This window comes from Hyperoodon ampullatus (genome assembly GCF_949752795.1).
Source record: "Hyperoodon ampullatus genome assembly, chromosome: 13".
Taxonomy (NCBI): Eukaryota; Metazoa; Chordata; class Mammalia; order Artiodactyla; family Ziphiidae; genus Hyperoodon; species Hyperoodon ampullatus.
Window position 1 is genome coordinate 36,078,614 of NC_136926.1, and position 25,844 is coordinate 36,104,457.

Genomic DNA, 25,844 nt, shown 5'->3' on the forward strand with positions numbered 1-25,844 from the left:
ACTGTTAAAGGGCATGTGAATTTCACTTAGAGTTGTCTCAACTTGGGGCCGGACTAGCATTGAATATAATCCATTACTATACATATTGAATCATATTACAAACCTCATTTCAAATCTCTATATTGTATATTAGCCTCTATAGAGAATTCCAAGTAGATTCTCATGACGTTTGTTTTGTATTCACTTATTAATTCATTCACTTCCTATCTCATTCAAAAAGAAAAGTTAGAGGTAATTATGTCAGGACACTAAGCTAAAAATGTTCCATCTTCCTTTTTCTCCCCCTAAATTATAGCAGATAACTTCCTTGGTAGAGACTACTTATTAATATTTGGAGAGATAGAGAGAAGGGAAAAGAAATTAAAATTCACTAAGTTGAGTAAAAGGCAAGGTGGACTAATTTGTCTACCAGATGTTTTAGTAATAGTCCATGCGAAATTCCAAACTTGTGCAAATGTTGCGTCCTACTCGTCAGCAAACTATATAGATTCAGGTGCCAGGGACTTGTAAACACAATGGCAGTGTTTGCTTGAAGTTTGAAGTAATTTTTCTTATAAGAAAAACAAATGTACAATTCTGCCTTTAGAGGTCTCAGGAGACTCAATTTCAAGAAAATCTTCAATATAATCTCCTCACTGAAACATGTAATAGGATTGACAGCAAAGGTACTGAAGGAGTTTTAAAATAATCCAAATATTTTAAACAACATTACTAAATCACAGCACAAATTCTATCATAAACTACTATATTAGGCAGAGCACTTTGGGATGTAACCACTCACTTGCCATCATCATCATCAATTATGAGTAAAAACAAGTCACTTTTGTCAGCATCAACACTTCAACTGTGAGTTTGATCATTTCTTTACAACAGGGCTGTGTGTAAGCACAAAGTAAGGCTGTCATATTAAATATGTATATACACACACACAACCTTTCTTATCATGGAAAGGAAACCCCCTAGGCTTAAGGATCTCACGTAAATTTACAACTTATCTCTGTGTGCAGCACCTCTGGGCAATGCATTACATCATCTGAGTTACAGAATCCAGATCAAGCACACAGTCGAAAATCAGAATCACAACCACACAACTGTCTGTCATTTTACAATATCGTCTTTTCTGGAAGGAAGTCGTAACTTAATCTTTTTTTATAGACTAAATCGTATTTAAACACACTAAGGAAACCAAAGAAATGACGTTGGGCAAGTTATCTAACTTCTCTGTGTCTTGTTGCCGTATATCTAAAGTAGAGAGGGTACAGTCTACTTCAAAGGGTTGTTGTGGGGAAAAATGAGACAATGTATGTAAAAAGCACTTGTCAAGGCACCACAGCCAGAATAGGTAGTATTATTGTTGTTATCATTGTTGGTTAAGGTGAAGATCACTGCCATGTGTGAAGAGTTAGCTCCTATTTACCAGGTCTTTCTATGTCAGGTTTTCTTTGGGCACAGTGTACAGCATCTGAGGTCGGGCACTTTGAACTTGGTAAAATTGGGCTATCTCATCACTGCCATCCACAATACCCATATTTCGCTGTTATTATATTTTAGCCAAGTGCATGTCAGTGGAATTACAGACACAGAAGAAGAAAGAATTAAAGAAGCTGCTGCTTACATAGCCGAGAGGAATCTCCTTGCTAGAGAGGAAGGAGTCACGGCAGCCAAGCAGTCCACAGTATCCAAACAGTCCACGTCCGTGCTTCGCCAGGAGGAAGGTTTTGAGAAGTCGAGGAAAGTTGCAATTCGAGAAAAGGCAGAACACCTGTCACTGAAAAAAACGGTAAAAAAAAAAGACAATTTAATATAACTTACAAAAGTAGAAATGCTACCACTATATATAAAGTAGATAACTAGTAAGGACCTACTGTATAGCACAGGGAACTCTGCTCAATACTCTGTAATGGCCTATATGGAAATAGAATCTAAAAAAGAGTGGATATATGTATATGTATAACTGATTCACTTTGCTGCACAGCAGAAACTAACACAACATTGTAAATCAACTATACTCCAAAAAATATTAATTTTAAAAAGTAGAAATACATGTAACATTGTGTATATGTGTGTTAATATAGATTAATTAGCTTCAAATGAAGAAATATGTGGTCTTGCAGAGAAACAAAAGAAGGAAAAAGACATCAAAATGTTTAGGTCAAAGAAAGACACACTTAATATTTAAATTCTGTGAAATTTTAGGTTCTATAGAAATTAAAGTTCTTGAAGAACCTTAAGAAATCCACCTTAAGGGCTTCCCTGGTGGCACAGTGGTTGTGAGTCCGCCTGCTGATGCAGGGGACACGGGTTCGTGCCCCGGTCTGGGAAGGTCCCACATGCCATGGAGCGGCTAGGCCCGTGAGCCATGGCTGCTGAGCCTGTGCATCTGGAGCCTGTGCTCCGCAACGGGAGAGGCCACAACAGCGAGAGGCCCGCGTACCACAAAAAAAAAAAAAAAAAAAAAAAAAAAAGAAATCCACCTTAGAGAAGTAAAATATGTTGCTCAGGCTTACAATGTTAAAAATTAAGTGATGTGTCTGTTTTCAAAAGGGGTGAGGGGAATTCGTTTGAAATGAATGCCAAAGTAAGGCTCCAAATGAAAAAAATGATCATTTTGATTTCTACATTACATTTTTGTAGCACGTTACTTTGATTTCATAATATGTTGATTTTTTTTTTCAGTTAGAAGAAACCGAGGCATATCATAAAAAGTTGAATGAAGATAGTCTTCTCCATGCTCCTGAATTTGTCATTAAACCTCGTTCCCACACTGTTTGGGAGAAAGAAAATGTAAAATTACACTGCTCTGTAGCCGGCTGGCCAGAACCTCGTCTCACATGGTATGCTATCGTTATGAAAATTTCTCATAGAATTGATTACTCAAAGTTAATTTTACCTCTTGTGAAAACATGTGGCATTGTGAATATGCAAGTGTCAGTGAAAGCATCTACAAATTTGAATAGATTTTTTAAATAGTGAAGAAAGAATACATGTATGGAAGGAAAGAAGAGTCTTGCATCCATTACGATTTATTATGATACTTTATAATCATATTGTACAAATGGGTCTTTATCTTATATAAAGTGTTAAAATTTAGTCAGCATATTTATTTGGTATCATTTTGTGATGAGAAGCAATACTGCCTTTTTAAAAGTAATTAAGATCCAGAGGGCTCCATCTCTACTCCTCACATGAGCTGAGGTCTTAATGTGTTTTCTAAAGCCAAACAAAAGAGGGGATGGTATGGGAGCTGTTACGACTATGGGGCCTGAAGAAATTTTTGCTCCGTAAAGAATAAGCTCCCCTTTTTTCCATCCATTATATATCCTATTGCAATTGTCAATGACTTTCTGATCCCTAAACTCAGAACTCTCCCATCATATGGCATGAATGTCTGCTACAGAGAGCAGAAGTCTGAAGAGGATTGTGAGCCAGTTTTAAAAGGCGTTTTCCGTCTTCTTCTCCGACGGGTATTTTTTTTTTTTTAATTTATTTATTTAGGGCTGCATTGGGCCTTCGTTGCTGCACGGGGACTTTTTTTTTTTTAGTCACAGTGAGTGGAGGCTACTCTTCGTTGCGGTTCACTGGCGTCTCAATGGCGTCTCATTGTGGTGGCTTCTCTTGTTGCAGAGCACAGCCTCTAGGCATGTGGGCTTCAGTAGTGGTGGCGCACAGGCTTAGTTGCTCTGCAGTATGTGGGATCTTCTCAGACCAGGGCTCGAACCCATGTCCCCTGCATTGGCAGGCAGATTCTTAACCACTGCACTACCAGGGAAGCCCTCCGACGGGTATTTTGCATGCAGTTCTCTTATCCTTGGGAGTGGCGGTAAATATGCCCTATGTCACAGTAGAAACACTTCACAGAATAGCACTGTCACCCAAAGAGCACCTGTCTCTTCCTCTCTTTTCTGTTATTTCTAATGTTCTTTGGACACCTGGCTAGCGTAATGAAGGTGGCTGACAAGATAAACTGCTAGCTAAGGTTATTTTTACGGAGCAGGTGGTGAGTTGTGTTTTTTTAAAACTCACCTGTGATATCCATCTGCCTGTGGTAATATTGGATTTACTTACAGTTTTTCTTGTATGTAAACTCTTTCCAGGGTTCTTGAGTTTGAAAACCAAAGAATAAAACCAAAGCCAGCTCTATATTACCAAGGCAAATAATTTATAGTAAAGAAAGATGAGAAATGTAGGAACATATTTAGATGAAAATGAAGTTTAAAAAATCAATTTCCAAGCTTTAAAAGTATAAGAGTATACTATAGTAAGTTAGGAATCAATCCATCTTTGCCCCACCTTTCTCTCTACCTATAGAGTTGCACAAATTGGCCTATCAAAGGGACATTTCCTCTTAAAAAACTGATTATTTCCCGCCTCAGAAAAAATCCAAACTTTCCTGTAGAAATACATAAAGAATAACAATTTTTTAGCTCCAAGAAATATTACTTGAGATTCACTTTGTTATAAAGCAGAAACTAGCACACCATTGTACAGCAATTATACTCCAGTAAAGATGTTTAAAAAAAAAAGAAATATTACTTGATGAGTAAAAAAAATTCTCATCTTTCATGAATTAAGATGTACTACCAATAAACGAATAATTGGAGTCCTTAAGTAGATATATTTATTACACAGTGTCCTATCTCTGTTTTCCTGATTTTTAAACATCAGAGTTAAAGATGATTTTCAAAAGAATACAAAGTAATCTCTAGGAGGTAAATATTAATTTCTTAAGCATTTATTTACTCTGTTAAATACACAGCAACTAGAATACAAACATGCCATGTACCACTGATGGTGTTACTAAGCCAGAGTAATGGGGTTCTACAAAGGCAGAGCTCTAATTCTGTTAGAGATTAAACTCCTTACATAGTGCTTTGTGGGCTGAAAAAGGAGTGATTTAAAAACAAACAAAAATAAGCAAATGAGTAAATATGTTGATGTTAAAAAAATAAAAACAAACAAAAAAGATTAAAACGCCACAGAAAAAATATGAGATGACTAAATTGTCAACCCGTAAAACTCCAGTCAAATTGGAAAATAGAAATACTGTCAGTTTTTTGTGGTTTTTTTTTGGCTGCGTTGGGTCTTCGTTGCTGCATGCGGGCTTTTCTCTAGTTGTGGCGAGCAGAGGCTACTCGTCATTGTAGTGCGCGACCTTCTCAATGCGGTGGCTTCTCTTGTTGCAGAGCTCAGGTTCTAGGCATGTGGGCTTCAGTAGTTGTGGCACACGGGCTCAGTAGTTGTGGCTCGCGGGCTGTAGAGTGCAGGCTCAGTAGTTGTGGCGCACGGGCTTAGTTGCTCCGTGGCATATGGGATCTTCCCGGACCAGGGCTTGAAGCCGTGTCCCCTTCATTGGCAGGCGGATTCTCAACCACTGTGCCACCAGGGAAGCCCATGCTGTCAGTTTTTAGTTATCTTCACTAATGGGGCTGAGAAGAAGTATGATTGATCCCTCAAATCTTTCACATTTAGCTTTGAAGTATTTATTTCCTTAACGTATGAATTTTATGGCCTAGGGGTTCATTTGAATCAAAAACAAAGGCACAGAGACAAGATTTGTCTCAGGTACAATTGGGAGGCTGTTTGGGAGGCTGTCCGTTGACTGGAGCAAACCTTCTCTAGTTCCCGCGACCCCTTTTGTGCTTGGAGAAGTCAAATCCATTCTGTATCAAGAATTGTCCCAGTAGGGACGGATCAGACCATTTCACAGAAAGTCCTGTTGCCTTGCAAGTCAAGTGAGAAGTAAATATGAAAACAAAAGAGCCAGTGGACCACTAAGAAAATAGTTCACCTTATTTAGCAAGCAAGATTTGCCCCTGGATAAAGCTGAAATTTGGACGATCAGCTAGCAGATAACTGAAAATTGGCTGTGGCAACAAATAAGGTCAGATCCAGGTTTTGTGGGGCATAAGAGTTATACAATTTGAGGAGTACTTTTACAAAAAAGAATATAAAGTTAAGTCATATGCATTAGACACAGAGCCTTATGGGGACCCATGCTGATGAGAGACCCTGAAACTTGAGCTTCACTGGTTTCAAGGTAAATCCACCTCTGAGAGTAAACTTCCATGTAGGATTGATTATAGCTTGTTGGGTATGTTGCCTTTTTAAAAATAATCATGAAATGAAGCTCTAATTTACTTTGCAAGCTGCTGGTCCAGAGTATGCAATCTTCAGTGAGCATCCTTCCTCTCAATAAGCAGGGAATCCACGACCTAGCAAGAACCACGGTTGGTGGTGACTAATTTGCTGGCATTTATGCCTCTTTGGTACCCAGCGGCAGCTTCCTGGGCCTGACACTGCGTATAAGTATGAAAGAAATAATTGAGAATGACCTTACTGAATAGAAGAAGGGAAAGTACAGAAATAAGTGTGTGATGCTGCTGCGGGCAGTTGTGATGCCTCCGCTTGAAGCCTTTAGCTTTCAAAGCCATGTGTGCCTGGGGCCTGGCTCCCTCAGACTCCTTTCCAAAGAGGGTTCAGTTCCAAGTTTCCACTGGGCACCCTCAGGTCATGGTAGCCCCTGAGGTCTCACAAATGATATCAACACACAGCAGCTGCTCTTTGGCCAACCCTGCGTACTGACTAAATCCGTCTGGATGGAATCTAGAGGGTAGCCGGGGAGCGCTCACTGACAGGCGCACCCATCATTCATCAGGGCCCGGTGTGGAGACGCTGAGCAGCACTGCCCTATTTCCAGCTCACTTTCCGAGCAGAAGGAAGCCTGTGGGCTTTGCGTCCAGTAGAAAAGTTAGTTGTAGATGACGCTGCTGCACCACCACAGTGAAGCAGGCCATCCCGAAGGAGGGCTTGTCAACAGAGAAGGAGAAATCTATATGTGGTGAAAAACCAAAGCTGTTTTACTTAATAGGCTATGTTTATATAATAACTTGTTTAATAGGCTATATATTGGTTTAAAAGGGGAGGAAAAACATTTATGTTTGTATCCATATTACTTGCATAAGGAAGCTTTGGAAGGCTATGTAGGAATCTAAGAACAGTTAGCGGTGGGGAGGAGCTGGGCAGAAGGCAGACAGGTTTGAGGAAGGAGAATGCTTCCCGGGCACCCTAATATTTTCTGGTCCTTGAACCATATGCCTGTATTGCCCAGTCAAATTGTAAAAACTATGTGAAATGAGGGAGAAAAGTTCTCTTTAAGAGAAGGAGAGAATTGCATTAATTTTACACTTCTTTTTTTAAAATAAGAGCCAGATTTAATTGCATTTCGAGCCCAAAGTCTAAATCAGTTTTTTCAATGGAAGCCTGGATTGTAACCTGCAGGGAGACTCACACAAACTCCCTGGAGCAATGTGTTAGTGTTAGTGAGGATTAGTATTAGTCTAATGCTCACTCAATACCCACGTTTTCAGATGTGTATGTGGTTACTGGGCTAGATCCTCACGCAAGACACTTAAAAATACATATTTGAAATTCTTCACATTATCCCTGAAGTCATTGTCAAATAGACAAAGGTATTTGTCATTAGGCATGATTAAGAGTTCAAAACCTGGGAATAAAATAGTACGAGAAATGTATCTTAGGAAGAGTCCAGAGATTTGGAAAAGCCTTAATCTATTTTTGCAAATTATGTGAATTCACAAATTCCATGATAGAATCATGTATTGAATTTGTTTACAAGATTAGAGTTATTCACAATGTATTTAAATTTAGCAATTACTACCATATTATCTTGGGAAAACAGCCTGCATTTAAAATAGTTAAAAATTATTTATAATTACTTCCAGAGTAATTTGGGATTTTATTTTAGATTTTTCTTATTTATTTAAGTCCAAATTCTATGCTAATGGAATAGCCCTCTCTCAGCTAATTGGTTTTTAAAGTAACAGCTATTTATTCAAAACAGTAGGGTTGCATTCTAAGTAGCAACCACACTTGTAGGGGTATTCAACATGAAAAGATCATTTTGGCAGGCATTATTTGCTGACAGAGAAAAGTTAGAGTGAAGCCCTTTTGTTTGACCATGCTTTACACTGCCAAAGAGCTTTCACTGTAATCCCTTCTTATCAAAGTCAGCCCAATATCCAAACCGACATTTGTTTGGAGGAATTAAGTGTGTATTTTACACACATACATGAAGAGTATTATTCTAGAAATACTTGTAACAGAAGCTCATTAACTAGTTCATAGACTCTACATGAAAATGATAAGGAAAATGGTGTACATCTAAATGTTCACAGGAATTTCAGAAACCCTCTGACAAATAACCCCAGGGTGTAGATAACTCTCCAAAATTAGCTGATGACTGACCAGTTTGGAATTTCATTTTCCAGAAGTAAGAAACTGTGAAGCATATACAGAGCAGGCCTCAAATCCTACTTTTCTCCCCTGACTTGATGGTGAAGACAGCCAATCGCAAATGACTCTGAACCCGAGTGCCTTGCTAGGTGAATTCCTTGGAGAATAGCATTGAATCACTTCCTCACTTAATCCATGTCTGCAGCTTTAAAACACATGCTTCTTACACTGACATTGGAGTTCCAGTGGAGAGAATGGAAGCTCCTCAAAGTGTGTGTGTGTGTGTGTGTGTGTGAGAGAGAGAGAGACAGAGAAGCCATGGCTGTTTAGCTGGGGGTCGGGGGATGGGGGGAAGGCATTGAGGTGCTAAGTCGGATTGGACAGAAGGACAAGGAAGGCGAAGAAAGCCTGGGAGCTGCAAATGCTGTTTCAATTCAAACTTTATAGAAATATGAACAACGTTTTTGGTCAGAAGCCAAATCGAGTGTCACTCAGTTGTTTGGTCAAGTAGCACCTGCCACACAGAATTGGGTGTCATATTTCTCTTCTTATGTTAGAAGGAAATACTGAAAACACCACAGCAAAGGAGAAAACTGAGCAAGAGGGAGCTTCTGGGTCAAGTGTGAAATGACCTAAACCAATTCAGTCAGGAGAACATGTTGATTAACATGTTCTACTCTGTCATTCATCAAAGCAAGGAATGTTCCAGATTAGGAGCGGCTGCAGATTTCTTTTTACACGCCATCTCTGATCAAACAGTCCCGTCTGCCTGGAGCCCTGTGGGGAGACAGCTAACTGAGGCTGCTTCTGGGCTGTCAGAAACAGTTAGGGATGGCTCCCAAGGGTGGGTCAGAAGGCTGTGCCCCTACACCTGCTACGCAGCTGCGATTCCTAAGCCAGTCCACCCTCCCACTTCACATCCTAGGGAACCGGGACACAAAGAGCCTCAACACACCTTCTTCACAGGCACTTATTTTAAATTATCCATATCATGAAGGATGGATTTGTCAGAACTCCGTTCCTTTGGCCCCAAATCAGGAAGCAGAGTTAATCTATGGTGTTACCCAATAACTCTGTTCAATCCAGTTTAGCAAACACTGAGTGCCTAATATTTGCCTGTGATGCCTACTTCCTTGAGAGTGGCAATAGAAGTAAGTACAGATCAGACACAATCCCCAGCTTCAAGGCACGCACACCTTAGTAGAAGTGACACTTGTCCAACCATAATTTGATAAATGTTGTATATTTCCATTTGAACCAAGTAACACCAATGCGGACAGGCAGGAATGATATTGTATGGGATTTCAAGGGAGAGATTATTGAAGAAGTGACATTTGATCAGAGCCTTGAAGGACGAGTTGGGATTTTGCTAGGTGGAGAAGGAGAATGGTACATTTTTTAAAGTATAAAAAATGATGCATTTTAGGGACATAGGGTGCACGTGTGTGTGTGTGTGTGCGTATGAGTGTACAAGCTGGGGAGAGGTAGGGACTGGCTGAAGATTATTTCCTTTCTTTCTCTCCCTTTCCACCACTTTCCCTGCTCCCAAACCTCCTTATAACCATGTCCAGAAATCTGAAGAAATAAAATGCAGCTAAATAGAGAACAGCTGGAAAGTGGAAGCATCCCATGTTGTCAGGAGCCAGACTGCCTGGGTGCAAATCCCAGCTCTGCTGTTCTAGCGGTGAGAGCCGGGGCAAGACACTTAACCTCTCCATGCCTGGGTTTCTTCATCTGGAAAATGCTACTACTTTACTATGTTAAAAGTAGTACCATCTCGTGCGGTTGTTGTGAGGATTGAATTTAAAGCACTTGCCTGGCTCACAGTAAACACTCTCTGTCCGTTATGGTTATTAGCGTTATTTGTGATGTCTGCACAAGTGAAGTGGGGTGTCTGAAAGGGAATCAAATGAAGTCCAGCTCCTCTTTGGGACAGAAAATGGCTTAAGCAGAAAAGCCTGGTCCAGCACCATAGCCACTGGCTACTGAGAACCTGAGGACGTGGTGAAGAAGGCGCCCCTTGCAGACTCAGGAGACAGTGTCTCAGGAGGGGCCCCTCCATGGAGCCCCAGCCTCTCAAGGCTGAGAGGCTTCACCAAGGATGGCCAGTCATAAAAAGGGAATCTTTCAGCTCCTATTTGTCAGTAGTTTTCTTTCATGATTGATATTTTAAGTTCTTCCAAGATGAGAGCCATGCTTGCTCACAAAAGAGTAAAACAAATATAATGAGCTTTCAATGCAATGACAAGGTTTTGAACAACATGCAAGAATGTTAGTGGGAAGAATGTTTTGCTTTCATCCTACACAGACAGCCAACAAAAAACCCACTCAAAGCCTTCTTCTCTGTTGTGTCAACAATAGGCAAGTTTTTGTTTTCTTTTTTTTTTAGATCTTCTATTGAAGTATCATTTACACATTAAAAAGTGCGTATCACATATAAATGTAGAACTCTGATGAATTTTTGTAGACTGCATACACCCAGGTAACCAGCACCTAAATAAAGAAACCAAGCAATTTCAGCACCCAGGATGCCTCCTTAATCCCCCCTGCCCCGCTCTGGGGGAATCACTCTCCTGACTTCTAGCGGCATTAATTAGTCTTTTCTGGTTTTGTACTTTACATAAAAGCAATCATTATACTCTTTTGTGTCTGGCTCTTTTCACTTAACATTACACATGCAAGATTCAACCACATTGCTGTGAATGGCCAACTTCTTGAACGTAATTTTTGTAATGGAGGAGAGGAAAGCACATTCATCAAGAAGTTTTAGGTGAGAAGCAGTCTAGGAGCCGGCCTGCAACCTGTTGGGGAGGCTCTTGTAGCCGCAGCCGCCAGAGCATCCGCTGCCACAGACACCTCCGGAGGGATCCAGTTGGGGAGGAAGCGGAGGTGTCGCCGGCCCCGGCCTGTGTCTGGACACTCAAGGGGTACTACAGGTTATGGGTGCTACATGTGTGCTTTCAGAGCAGCAATGTGAGGAAGCTTGAAGTGGGATGGCAGATGGCCTCATCCTTATGACAGTAACTCCAGTGATCCAGAGAACTGGGATCGGAAATTGAATAGTAGACATCGTAAACTTTATAAACATTCAAGTACTCCCTCACATGTTGCCAAGGGAGTTGTTGACCACACCAAAATGAGACTACTTGGTGACTTGATCTCTCTCAATGAGAGATCAAGAGATAGACGAAGGTCAAATGACAGATCATGAGATTCATCTCACGAAAGAACAGAATCTCAGCTCACTCCTTGTATTAGAAATGTTACTTCTCCAACATGACAGCACCATGTTGAACGTGAAAAAGATCACAGTTCCTCTATCCATGCAGTCCTCATCCTCAAAAAGTCACCTCCAAATGGTTCCAGTAGCAGTGCTGGGAACAGCAGCAGAAACAGTAGTCAGTCAAGTTCAGATGGTAGCTGTAAGACATCTGGGGAAATGGTGTTTGTGTATGAAAATGCAAAAGAAGGAGGTCGGAATGTAAGAACGTCAGAACGAGTGACACTAATAGTGGATAACACTAAATTTGTTGTAGACCCATCCATTTTTACTGCTCAGCCATATACAGTGTTGGGCAGGATGTTTGGATCTGGCAGAGAACATAACTCTACATGTCCCAGCGAGAAAGGAGAGTATGAGGTGGCAGAGGGGATTGGCTTTACTGTGTTTCGAGCTATTCTGAATTACTACAAAACAGGAATAATCCATTGTCCCGATGGCATATCTATTCCTGAACTGAGACAACCATGCGACTCTCTTTGTATCTCTTTTGAATATAGTACTATTAAATGTAGAGATCTCAGTGCCCTAATGCATGAGTTATCAAATGATGGTGCCCGTAGACAGTTCGAATTTTACCTGGAAGAAATGATTCTGCCTCTCATGGTAGCTAGTGCCCAGAGTGGGGAACGTGAATGCCACATAGTGGTGCTTACAGGCAATGATGTGGTTGATTGGGATGAAGAGTATCCACCACAAATGGGAGAATAATATTCACAAATTATTTATAGCACAAAATTATATAGATTTTTCAAGTACATTGAAAACAGAGTTGTGGCCAAATCAGTTTTGATGGAGAGGGGTCTTAAGATTAGATTGGGAATAAAAGGTTATCCAACCTACAAAGAAAAAAGTAAAAGAAAAGGCCTGGGGGCCACCCAGAAGCGATTTACAACTATGTCCAAAGACCCTTTATTCGAATGTCTTGGGAGAAGGAAGAAGGAAAGAGCCAGTGTGTAGACTTTCAGTGTGTAAAGAGTAAATCTATCACCAGCCTTGCAGCAGCTGCAGCTGACATTCTCCAGGACCAGCTGGAAGTCATGCACCCAACTCCTCAAGTGGATGAGCTCGATATTCTCCCTATCCATCCCCCTTCTAGAAACAATGACCTCGATCCTGACACACAGAATCCGATGCTGTGATGGTGATGTTCCTTGAAACCATAGCGTGCTACTCTTCACAATGCCGCTGCACTCTCCTCATCCTGCACTGCAAGGCCACTCTCTTCATTGTGAGATGCACAGAACAGTGTTTAGGATATTGCAGTGCAGACTTTTTTAAAGACCAAAGGTAGCTGAATGGTTTTGTTTTGTTTTGTTTTTTGCGGTACACGGGCCTCTCACTGCTGTGGCCTCTCCCATTGCGGAGCACAGGCTCCGGATGCGCATGCTCAGCGGCCATGGCTCACGGGCCCAGCCACTCCGCGGCATGTGGGATCTTCCCGGACTGGGGCACGAACCCGTGTCCCCTGCATCGGCAGGCGGACTCTCAACCACTGCGCCACCAGGGAAGCCCTGAATGGTTTTTTAAATGAGTACAACTCTAGCATCTTGAGGTTCCAGTTATATAAATGTATTGGTTTACCAGTAGGTTTGTGAAATTGGTTCTTTGTATGGGGGAACAGTCCTTTTTCACACATCTAGATCTTTTCAGAAGTGGCGGAAATTGGCAGCTGGGGTGCTTTCCGTCTAGATTGATATTCATCACACCCCAGATAAAATGTAGAATATTATATAGTTGCACTTTATATATGGTGGTTAAGTGGAACTGTTCAAGCCATTTTAATAATTGTGAGGCACAATATAATCTAAATAAGTGCTTCTATCAAAGTATTCCTTCAGTAAAATGTGTATAGTTTGCTGCCCATGATGAGCAAAAAATGAGTGTCATTGGGCTTGTTTGAATGATTAGGATGAGATTCAATGGCCATATCTCATCAGTTATCTCCAGTGCCGTTTTCATCCTTTTCAAGTGAGTCACATGCAGGGAATGTGAACTTCAGGTGGTTTATTATCCAGTCTGCCTTACCCTTAATCTGTTCACAGATATTTATTTACTAATGATTTTTTTCGAGTTATAAGATAGGAAAATGAAGTGTTGGCTCTTCATTTACTAAATGATTGTTAACTCGTTTTTCATCAAAATAAAATTCCATTGTTTTAATGTTAAAAAAAGAAGTTTTATAATATTTATAATGCGTTTTATTTGCATTTATTGAACAGACCCCGCTACCGACCTCAGTGCTGTGTTTACAGGTGTTCCTTCAAGAACAACAGTTGTGTGTGTGTTGCTTTTAATCATGAATCTATTTACACCTCAACTTACTTCACCTTGTTTCCATTGTCTCATAGGTATAAAAATCAGGTGCCAATAAACGTCCATGCACACCCTGGAAAGTATATTATCGAAAGCCGATATGGAGTGCACACTCTGGAGATAAACGCGTAAGAGACATCAGGGTCTGTGTGTATTGCCCAGCAATTGCTTAGGGTGGCAATTTGCGCTCCAGTTAATGACTGTCCCCTTTTCCTCCCAATGCAGCATGATCAGGATGGGGGACAGTCCCATGCGTTGCTTCTTGGTGCACACCGAAGAGTGATAAGCATGACACTCTTACCAAGCCCACGTTACCTCCCAAAGTGATCTTACTTGAATTTAGTCAAAGACGATGAGGAAAAATTCATTTGTATCTATTTATCCTTTTATATACTGGAGAGTTTTTCTTAGACATTAGTAAGAATATAAGTTACATAAATAGGCATTTATATTCAGTTATCCTTTCAGAGTTCCAAATCTATGCCATCACTATACACTTTTGCCTTTAATCAGTAAAGGCCAATGAAGTTTGGGGTGGGTGACATTGAAAGTAAGCTGGACTTAGAGAAATTGTTCTTTCCTTCAGCTCACCAGGAACTGTGGGAAACTATGGGCCCACCCTGTCAGCCTGTAGATGGACGCAGAGCCTGACATTGGGATGTTTATAAAGCAAGATCAAAAGCAAAATTTGAAAGCAGAATCCACATAAAAATTTCCAAGTTTTCAAAGGTTTCTCATGTCTCCTAATGTGGTTTTGAAATCCAAGCCTAATTATGTGGATGAAAAAGTTAAACAAGCTCCCAGCATTTTCGGTTCAAATAAAACCATGACATGCTGAGATGTCAAAGTAAAAAAAAATACGTCTGGGCTTCCCTGGTGGTGCAGTGGTTGAGAGTCCGCCTGCCGATGCAGGGGACACGGGTTCGTGCCCCGATCCCGGAAGATCCCACGTGCCGCGGAGCGGCTGGGCCCGCGAGCCATGGCCGCGGAGCCTGTGTGTGTCCGGAGCCTGTGCTCCGCAACGGGAGAGGCCACAGCAGTGAGAGGCCCACGTACAGAAAAAAAAAAAAAAAAAAAAAAAATACGTCATTCTGATCTCAAGAGATTCATAGCCTTCTCAGGTCAGAGCAGTTGACACAGGTGATGCTGGGCTTCAAGCAGAAAAAACCCTGGGACTCTGGGGCTTTCGCCAAGCATTGACCCCTTCCTAAAGTTACATCCATTCTGCCAGTCAGAGATTCTACCGAGGCGGCAGCAAGCTATGTGGTTGCTTTATAATTAAATAGCTATGGGAAAGGCAACTGTATTGACCCTCTTGGGGTTCTACTGATGTCTGTAGATTTCAACAAGAACTAAGATATTACAAATGAAACTAAACCCAGACGAACAATGAAGAACAGGAACACTGGCAGTGATAAGACACAATAAAGCCTTCTTTGAAATCTTAGCCTGTTCATCTCTGTGTGAGATCCTTCTCTCTCTACTCCATTATTAACGACATCCCAATTTCTGCATTATAACTTAGAGGAACTTCCAAATGACACTTCTTGTGTTGTTCTGTGGGCCTGAACCTTAGCAGAATTGAAAGTTAAATAACTTATTTGTACTTCGAGGCTAGAGCACATTAGACTCACCAGGATCCGTTTTGTGGCTCAGGGAGTCTGTGGGTGTCTATTAGAAGAGGCTGTTTCTTTGTCTTTTCATCACCCTGTAGCCCCCCAGACTGAAACCCACTCTGAGGGAGGCCCCAAGGTGCTAGGGGTCTTACCTGCTCCAAAGGTACATGGCTGGACATTTCCTGCTCCTGATACAACTTTAGACCAATTTTTCATCACACTGTAATTTATATGCTTGACACTTTGTTGACTTTTTTTTTTTTTTGGACATTTTAAATGAACCCAGGCTAGGGTCACGGTGGACTATAGCTGTTGGTAGATAGATCTGTTGGCCTATATAACACACCACAGGGTGCTGGGTCAGAGAGAGTAGCTTTATCAAGAGTGCCAAAGAGCTATGTGTCAGTCAGTGATTTGCCCTGTGCCTTGTTAGCAAAGAGATCCTTGATGAAACAGCTAGCAATTACATCGGTCCTCCGTATCTGAGGAAGCGGAACCCGCCGATACTGAGGGCCGACTATTTTACACCATTTTATTAAGGGACTTGAGCATCCGCGGATTTTTATATCCATGGGGGTCCTGGAACCAATCCCTCGCGGATGCTGAGTGACGACTGTACCAGGAGTGTCACTGCACTGGGCACTCATTTCCATCCGTTCTTTCAGATGCGATTTTGAAGACACCGCTCAGTACCGGGCCTCGGCGATGAATGTTAAAGGAGAGCTTTCAGCATATGCTTCGGTTGTGGTAAAGAGTAGGTTTGCTGAACTTGTTTTATTCAAAGTGTATTTTTAAAAAATTTATTCTCACTGCTAAAAAATAAAGTCAAGGAACAGTTGGCATGCTTTTCTGCTTTCTCTTCTAGGATATAAGGGAGAGCTTGATGAGACTCGCTTCCATGCGGGGGCCTCCACCTTGCCCCTCAGCTGTAAGTTTAAAAGTATATTTGCTGTGTCATCTTTGTACAATACTGCATAATAAGCTGTTCCATAATGCTGAAATAAATACATAGTCTATATTATAATATATGCTAGTATGTGTGTAATACTACCTGTGGTTGGTTTTATTTTTTCAGATTCTTTGGTTACTATATTCTCTTTCTGCATCTAATTGCTTTGTTCTGGTTTTATAAATGCCCAGATGTGACAGGCTAAAAAGGGTTTTAAGTCTTAAAAGCATTTAAAATGCTTTTAAGTCTTTCTGTGTTTAAATTGAGAAAGATCATTACACAAACCTGTGCAGAGTGATTTAACCACACACACAGACACACACACACACACACACACACACAGTCTGGACTATATCAGAGCAGTTTTACTCATTTTTAAATATCCAGTTCAGTATCAACTCCTTGAGAAATCCATGTCTGACCCCACTGCCACCCCAGGCCCCACCCACTCAGGGTTTGGTGCCCTCGGTGAAGCTGTGGCACCTTCATAAGAGCATCTATCTCACGGGACACTGTTAACTGTTCTCTCCCACTGACCCATGAGACACTTGAAGGCAAGGCTGGACCTTTTATCTTTAAACCCCAGCACCTGATGTAGAGTAGTATTTGATGATGAATGAATAAATACATTAATTTATGAAATGCAATTTAATGAGGTCTAAATGTGGTTTATAACAAATAATTAACAATATTCTGATCCATAGTAATTTGTAAATTTGTGAACTTCAATCATTTCATCTATATCAGAACTTCTTTTCATGGGAGGCAATAAAAGTAAAATCCTTATTGTTGTTCAAGTAATTGGATGCTTACACTGTTCAGACTGAAAAAGGTAGTCAAGCCCGAACTTCTTATTTTCCAAACACTAAAAAATAAGTGGTAGTTTTAAAAATGGTTGATGAAAATACTTTCCCATGGATCAATTTTTCACCTAACTCATTAGTTTGATGTCTGTAGATGACCTACTCCATCGACTTCATGGAATGGCTCCTAATTTTAATATTCTAAATTGTAATCATTGGTATCAATCCCATGGGCAAGAGGGGATGATGGGTGAGAGTGAAGGAGGAACACATCCCAAACCATGTCCTTCCCTATCATTTGATTTATATTGAGATAGAATAGCTGGGAAATTTGAAACTATGACTTATCCCCAGTGTCCCCAAGATTGGCCTCTTGGTCATTCTACAATCCTCCACACGTATCCTGTTCAGTCCCATTTCTATATCATCATCCATGTTTTTCCCATTCCCCTCTTCTCCATCAAGCCAGAGTCTGAAAGCCCAGCTCAATCTAACCTGTCTAACTTCTTAATCTTTCAGAGCCTCCTCTGGCTCCTGAATTGAGTGCAGTTGTTCCCAACATAGAGAATGGAGGGCTCTTATTCATTAATTCAACTAGTATTTATTGAACATCTACCGTGTGCCAAGTACCAGTTTAGGTGGTTGGAATATGCTGGTAAATATCATGGATAAAGCTCCCTGCCCTTGGTTCTGCTCCAGTAGTTAATATGTATTGATCAGTTGTGCCAGACTCTGTACTAGGACATTTTTTTTTTGAGCTGGGAGACAGCACTGCCAGCTTTACTGGTGATTTGCAGTTTTGTTTTGTTTTTTTGGTTGCTCTGTGCAGCATGTGTGATCTTAGTTCCCTGACCAGGGATCGAACCCATGCCCCCTGCAGTAGAAGCTCAGAGTCTTAACCACTGGACCTCCGGGGAAGTCCCCTAGGACATTTTTTATATGCATTGATTCATTTAATGCTCTCCAAAGCTTATGAACTGGGTGCCTTTTTATCTGTGCTATGCAGATGAGGAAACAATTTAGAGAGATTAAATCATGGGTCAAGACCACGCATAATAGTAGAATAGCGACTAGTAACCTGGTCTTTTTAATTCCAAACCATATTCTAAACCAGGGGTTGGCAAACATTTTCTGTAAAGGACTAGATTGTAAATAGTTTAGGCTGTGTGGGTCTGTGTCACAACTATTCCACTCTACCACTGTAACACAAAAGCAGCCATCGGCAATAGATAGATGAATGAGCATGGCTGTCTCCAGATAAAACCTTATTTATGAACACTGAAATTTGAATTTCCTATGACTTCTCCCATGTCACAAAATATTATCCTTCTTTTGATTTTTTTTCAGCCATTAAAAAATTTAAAGACCATTCTTCATGGTACAAAACGGGAGGCAATCCAGAGTTGGCTCACAGATTTGCCAACCCCTGACCTAAACCAGGCCCTCCCTATAACCCTTATCTCTACTCCCTGAGGCAGCTTTGAAACCAGCCCAACTTCCCAATAAACAAGATCTGTTCAAGTTGTTTTGCGTTTTGATCTCAGTAGGACATCATCATATAAAAATGGGGCAGATGGGACACATGCTTCAAAGAGAAGTCATTTCCCTGTTGATGAGTGGTTGCCTGGGGACACACAAAGTCAATCAACCCCATGTATTGGTTGAGAGCACAGGCTCTGAAAACAGCCTGCCAGTGTAAATCCTGGGTCTGCAGGGTGCATATGGGCAGTTATTTAGTCTCCTCGTGCTGCTGTTTTCTCATCGATAACATGGGAATAATAATGGTACTTACCTGATAGGGTTATTATGAGGCTTAATTGAGTTGATAGATATTAAACACTTGGAACAATACTCGGCACAAGGTGAACTCAATAAATGTTAGCTTGCATTTTCAAATTAATTCTACGAGGTCTTAGGAAGAGAATTGAAATAGGAGAAAAAGGGCCTAAGTTTTAGAGTTGGGCAGTTATACATTTGAATTTCAGTTTCACACATGATGCCTTTGAAACCTTGGCGTTAGCTATATATATCTGTGAACTTCTATATCCCCACCTGAAAGAGAGGAAAAACTAGTAACTATGCCATGGAGTTTTTGCAAGGATTAGATGACATGTCAAATGTGAAGTTCCTGGCATGTAGGAAGCCATCAAAAAGTAGTCATTATTTTCCCAGGCCCTTTCCTTTGAGAAAAGAGAAAATAAAACCTAGGAGAGTTTATGGTGTAGGTATTTACTCAATCTATAAATAAGATATTTCTAAGAATGGTATTTTAAACTTTGTTTTCTCCCATTGATATTTCTTGTATTTTTTTAACCGAGATCATCAAAGAAGCTGAAGCCACTTACTAAAAAACTCTATTTTTATGAGAAATCGAGATGGCTATTTGTTCCAAGAGTACAAGCAGTAAAGTTTAAATGAACTCAGAATCTAACATTTTAATGTGCATATATTGCAGCTATATTTAAGTCTAAGCTAAATGTGGTGTTCATTTACATTTTATGTAAGGTGTTAAACTTGACCTTTTAAATTCTATTAATTATAATAGTAAAAATAAGCATTTAGCTTATCTGACCAATGAAGCAAGAATTTCCATACACAGAATTTCCATTTCAATATAATGATATATGTGAATATGCTACATACTTCTTTTATAAGACTTAATTTTTGCCCAGATAAGTCACTTGATAGGTCTGTTGTGATTGCTTTCTGCCTGTGCTTATTAAAATGCTTGTGTCTCTTTGATGACAAAAAGTAAATTACTGATGTTTGTTTTTGTTGTGCCCAGTTGCTGTGACCCCTTATGGTTATGCGTCCAAGTTTGAGATCCACTTTGATGACAAGTTTGATGTGTCTTTTGGGAGAGAAGGCGAGACGATGAGTCTAGGCTGCCGTGTAGTTATCACTCCTGAAATTAAGCATTTCCAGCCGGAGATCCAGTGGTACCGAAATGGTGAGCCTTACTAATGAATTCTCACTAGGTTCTTATTTGCAGGTCACAGCCTGGGCTTGGCCCCAGAGCATGAATGTCCACAAGACTGCAGTTCGCTTTACCAGAGCTGGCAGAATCTGAACGTTAGAGGACATAACCTTTTGGATGTTACAAAAGCTTTTACACATATATCAGAGTAGCAGAACTTTTGCAGTATATGTGTGGAGATTATAATTTCTTATCACCAAGTAATATAGGGAAAGGATTACAAAAAAATGTATTCTCATTTTGCAAGTTGGATGTATATTCATTTTGTAAGTTAATTTTATTTGGTAAAATAAAGCAGAGTCCAGTGAAGTCCAGTGGGACTATGGAGCATGCCTATTGGTCCTCAGGCACGGTGGGTGGTGGTCAGCATGCTCACCATGCAGTTGGCCTGAACTTCAGTGCATGTGTGGGCACCGGGCAGTCTGGGCCATCCCAAGGCCATGGCTGAGACCAGGACCTGGGCCCAGAGTGAAACCAGTCACGGCAGCAGTAGCGGCGGCAGCAGTAACATCGCTGGACAGCGTGGCTCTAGAGGAGAGGAGGGGTCCCACGTAGGGCAGTGTTTGCCCCCACTGTGGGAGTCGAGATTGCCCGTCCACCCCGAGAATGCGTCTTTGTGGGATCTGCACAGATATGAGCTTCCTCGCCTGAGCACCGTGACAGGAACTGCCAGCAATCACGCAGTAAACTTTGTCCGTAAAATATTATAAAATAAAAGCATGTACATAGACATTGCAGTAAGGCACATAAGGCAGTTAGAATTCTTCAGAGTTTAGACTCTCTGATTATGAAAACTGCCACAACATTGCAAAGCAAATATTCACAGGCTTGGAAATAAAAATTAAGTTTAAAGATTGTCACATTCAATGAAAAAGAACACTATTTTCATACGAAACTTTGGATGAAGCAGTTATTAACAAGAAAGATAATTTTTAAATTAATTTTTCCTCATAATCAAACATACAGTGAGAGAATGCATAAACAGGCATTTGAATTATATACAAATCATGAAGTCATTTTCAGTTTCTTGTATGACCACAAGTTACAGGACATGTAAGAGAAAACATTAGGATGCAATTATGTAAATTTACATTTAAAATTAAATGCAGACTTACATGAAACTATTTGTATAAAGAGTTAAATCTTTTTAGAAAAAATTGTTCCTCAAGAATCGTCAGCTCTGATTCACTTTGTTATAAAGCAGAAACTAACACACCATTGTAAAGCAATTATACTCCAATAAAGATGTTTAAAAAAAAAAAGAATCATCAGCTCTAGGGTACTAAAATTTATATTTTGAAATAGTTTATCATAAGATTAACCCAATGTTAACTTTACAGCACCATAACTATATAATACTATAACATATAAAGCTATATATTACTATGACTATGTAATACTCTTAACAGCTGCATTAATAGTTGCATCAGCAGAAAGATCCTTCTTAAAATAAAAAAAAATCAAAACTAATTTATGATCTTGCATTTGCAAAGAGTGACTGATGTTGCTTTCAGTTATATCAATTTAAAATGAAGTTACTAAAAGTAACTGAGTTTGCCAAAAAGTAAGTAAAAAATATCGTATTATCAATCAACGTATCACATTAATAAAGTATTATTTTTGTATGTAAAATTATGGCATGAAAATATTACTTTTTGAAATTTGTATTACCCTATTATGTTTTATAAGTAATATTTTAGTACCTTAACTATGTTTTTTTCCTCTGCTTTTTGAGCAAGGAGTCTTGTAATTTCATTTTGCACTGGCCCCTGCAGATTATGTATCTAGCCTTGGTCCCCTCACTTCTGCTCTAACATTTTAACCAATATAAACATGGCAGAATGACTCAAAGCCCTACAGACTTCCTCTAATATTCAGATAGCTTTCAATATAGAAGAAGAGGAATAAAGAGAGAGAGAGAGAGAATTGGGGGGAGGGAAGAGTGGAGGGGAAGGAGGAAGAATAGAGTAATAGAGAAAGAAATCAGTTAATTTGCTTACTTTTGTTTCCTAGGGGCTCCTGTTTCTCCATCAAAATGGGTACAAACACACTGGAGTGGAGATCGGGCAACACTAACATTTTCTCATCTCAACAAGGAAGATGAAGGTCTCTACACAATCCATGTAGGAATGGGAGAATATTATGAACAATACAGCGCTTACGTCTTTGTTCGAGGTAAGACCTAGCAAAAAGCAGAACATCTGAGAATATTTAAAACACCGAGACCATGTCAGTCTATCCAAACATATTTTTGGTAACGATGAAAGAGCCAATGTAAAAATTTAACCCTGAAGGCACCAGTTGGAAGGTGACCAGTTTCCAGACTATGTTACTGTCACTAGTGTCAGTACTTTCCTCATCTTCAATGAGCCCCCAGAGCAGTGCCCTGTAGGTGTCTGAGTAGAGAGGCTAAATCCTAGTGATGCAAAAAGCTGTCTCAGTTTGAAGAAGCTACAATAAAAGAGTGATGGGGACTCACTCTTGAATATCTGTTTTGGAGAGCAAATTTATTACTTCATTCCAGGCCTTTTCTTTATAGCTTTAGTTTTAATGAACTAGGAAACAAGATGCTACAACTGAATCCTTAAGACAAACTATAACTGTTGGTTTTAGGAGTCTTTCTTTTTTCAGCGATGTCTCTAACAGGTCAGACATGTACAAGTGGGAATGTTATTTCTACATGAGATCCTAGCACATCTGGAAGACGATGAACACTTCCAGGCCACAAAGGCAGTACTCTGTGTTCTTTTACGTGATGGTCAGTCAGGTGTGGCCACACAAGGAGACAGAGGAGGGGCTCAGGAAAAGAGTGTATTATACTCATAGGTCCTAGAGAACCACCCAGGGCCACATGGGGAAGCAAAGGCACTACTGGTTGGTCAGGAGGCAGAAGAGGCAGAGGGAGAGCTTAGACCGCAGTCTGTATTGGACTTCCCGTGGAAAAGGCATGGCAGGGCGGGGTAGACAGTTCAGGATTGGCTGGTGTGAACAACTTCAGCAGACCCTAAGCTACAGGGGTCGTGCTTAGTTGTCTGGTCCCTGGTGCTGAGATGATTAAGGCAGAGGAATATTTCCTCCTGGAGTACACAGGCCAGATGGAGGAGGTGAGCTCTGGACGGGTTAAAATTGGCTAGCCCCCAGAGATGGGGGCAGAAAATCTTTCCCCACCCAGAAAGGCTTTTTTTTTTTTTGCGGTACGCAGGCCTCTCACCGCTGTGGCCTCTCCCGTTGCGGAGCACAGGCTCCGGACGCGCAGGCTCAGCGGCCATGGCTCACGGGCCCAGCCGCTCCGCGGCATGTGGGATCCTCCCGGACCAGGGCACGAACCCGTGTCCCCTGCATCGGCAGGCGGACTCTCAACCACTGCGCCACCAGGGAAGCCCCAGAAAGGCTTTTAAGATGTCAAAATGTCACAATATACAGAAAATAAACATATAAACAATACAGGTAGACTTGCTAATTTTTTATCTCTTGTGCATTAAATAGAACCATAAACTCCTAGGTGTTTTGATGCGGGTGGAACTTTAGAGGTCATGCAGGTGTCCTTAACTGGGGTCCACAGACTCCCAAGGAGTCTGTGATTATAACTGTACTTCAGTATAATTAGTTTCTTTGGTAAGCTCATGTATTTTATTTTATTTTATGCATTTAAAAACATTGTTCTGAGAAGGGCCCTCTAGGTTTTCTTTACCACTTTGCCAAAGGAGTCTAAAGCACACAAAAATGTTAGGATTCCCCATAATTTTTTTTAAATAAATTTATTTATTTACTTATTTATTTTTTATTTTTGGCTGCATTGGGTCTTTGTTGCTGCACGTGGGCTTTCTCTAGTTGCAGTGAGCGGGGGCTACTCTTCATTGCGGTGCATGGGCTTCTCATTGCAGTGGATTCTCTTGTTGCAGAGCATGGGTTCTAGGCGCACGGGCTTCAGTAGCTGTGCCACACAGCCTCAGTAGTTGTGGTGCACGGGCTTAGTTGCTCTGCGGCATGTGGGATCTTCCCCGACCAGGGCTCAAACCCATGTCCCCTGCACTGGCAGGTGGATTCTTAACCACTGCGCAACCTGGGAAATTCCTCCCCTTAATTTTAAGATGCAAAAACTATAGCTCAGGAAAGTAACATGATTTACCAAAAGCCTCACAGTTAGAAGCAGAAGTGGGACTAGGATACAGGCCTTCTGATGGCTAACCCAGGACTTTAATTAGGGAATAGGTTATGCTGCTGAAATGAAAATTTTAAAAAAAGTTTATTTCTGTCCTATGTCCATCAATCCAGAGGTAGGAAGGTGGTCCAGGTGGTTCTGCTCAACTCAGTCATTCAGAGTCCTGGCTCCCATCTATGTTGTTGCTCCACTGCCCCCGTGGTGCCGTCCTGTGTTCTCGTTCCAGCCTGTGGGAAGGGCAGAAATGCAGGGACGCACACATCACTTCTGCATGGTGAACACTCTACCACACATCCACAGGGAGGGAAGCTGGGCAACATGTTGCCTGCAGAAGCTCAGGGGTTCTGGTACTAAAAGGAAACAGGAGGAATGGATACTGGGGAGAGACAGCTGTCTATATACCACACCAGTACTGAACAATAACAAATGATCATTGAATTCTGCCATGGATTCGCAACTGATAAAGATGCACGAATATCTATGCCAGCTGAAAAATGGGGCAGACTTCCTCCTGCACAAAAGCATTTGGGAAAAGTCGTATCTTGTGAGGGGAAAAGAGGGGTAGCCCTCTGGGTCAGTTGCAGTAAAAATGGACGCCCTGGAAGTTATCAGCAAGTATGTTTGTTTAAACAAAGCACCCAGATAGACCTGGCCAGATGATAACTGGAAGCAAACAGAGTCTTTGCCTCTGCTCTCAGTCTGACCAGAACCAAAGAGTATCTCTGAAACTCAAGAAACACTTAAGTTATGCCTTGAGGGTTCCCTTTGTGGACTTTTTCTGGGAGCTCTGACACAGTCCAGGGTTTCCTCAGCAACATTTCTCAGTGCCCACATCCAGAGTCGTGGCTCTCTGCAGGTTGAGGCCAGACTTCAGATGACCAACCACAGACTGGGGGGAAGGGATTGAAATTTATCATTAGGCCAATTTTCATATCCACAAAATAAGGGAAGATTCTAAAATGTATCAGATGTTGATGTGAGAGAATTGAAAAGATTCATGGGGAAGACAAAATTGCAAAGACAAATTTCAGAAATCGAGTTGTGAATTTAACTTTTAGAAGAAGATTTCCCCTGTAAGTTTATTTTAAATGATATATTTTAGATTCTTTTAAAAAAATCTTTATTGAGATATAATTACACACCATAAGAGTCAACCATGCTAAGTGGACAGTGCTTTTCAGAATATTCATAGAGCTGTGCACCCACCATCTACAATCCAGCTTAGAACATCCCCTTCACCCCAAAGAGATTTCTTGTGCCTCTTCCCCACTCCCATCCCCAGTCTAGCCCCCAGACAGCCACTAATCTACTCCCTGCCTCTATAAACTGTCTTTTCTGAACATTTCTGGATATCATATGTGATCTTTTACTTTTGTCTTTTTTCATTGAGCCTATGTTTTGAGGTTCTTTATGTTGGTACCTTGTTCCTTTTTATTGCTGACTAATATTGCACTGTATGGATATGCCTCATTTTGTGTGTCCGTTCAC

General features: G+C 40.9%; 1 protein-coding gene and 1 pseudogene across 3 annotated transcripts in view; both read left to right on the forward strand.

The window, feature by feature from the left end:
- The window catches only part of MYOM1 (myomesin 1), a gene marked incomplete at both ends in the record, with an annotated part of 139,507 nt that overhangs the window by 24,270 nt on the left and 89,393 nt on the right, over nucleotides 1–25,844 (forward strand). For both annotated transcript variants that reach the window (XM_079717373.1, XM_079717374.1), the window contains 7 exons: nucleotides 1,552–1,780; nucleotides 2,677–2,834; nucleotides 13,885–13,977; nucleotides 16,131–16,219; nucleotides 16,331–16,393; nucleotides 20,003–20,167; nucleotides 22,208–22,369. In XM_079717373.1, the coding sequence (XP_079573499.1) occupies nucleotides 1,552–1,780; nucleotides 2,677–2,834; nucleotides 13,885–13,977; nucleotides 16,131–16,219; nucleotides 16,331–16,393; nucleotides 20,003–20,167; nucleotides 22,208–22,369 (959 nt within the window). The remainder of the gene's footprint in view (nucleotides 1–1,551; nucleotides 1,781–2,676; nucleotides 2,835–13,884; nucleotides 13,978–16,130; nucleotides 16,220–16,330; nucleotides 16,394–20,002; nucleotides 20,168–22,207; nucleotides 22,370–25,844) is intronic.
- LOC307061890 (BTB/POZ domain-containing protein 10-like) lies at nucleotides 11,834–12,675 on the forward strand (annotated as a pseudogene). Its single transcript has one exon. The product of its transcript is annotated as a BTB/POZ domain-containing protein 10-like (transcript).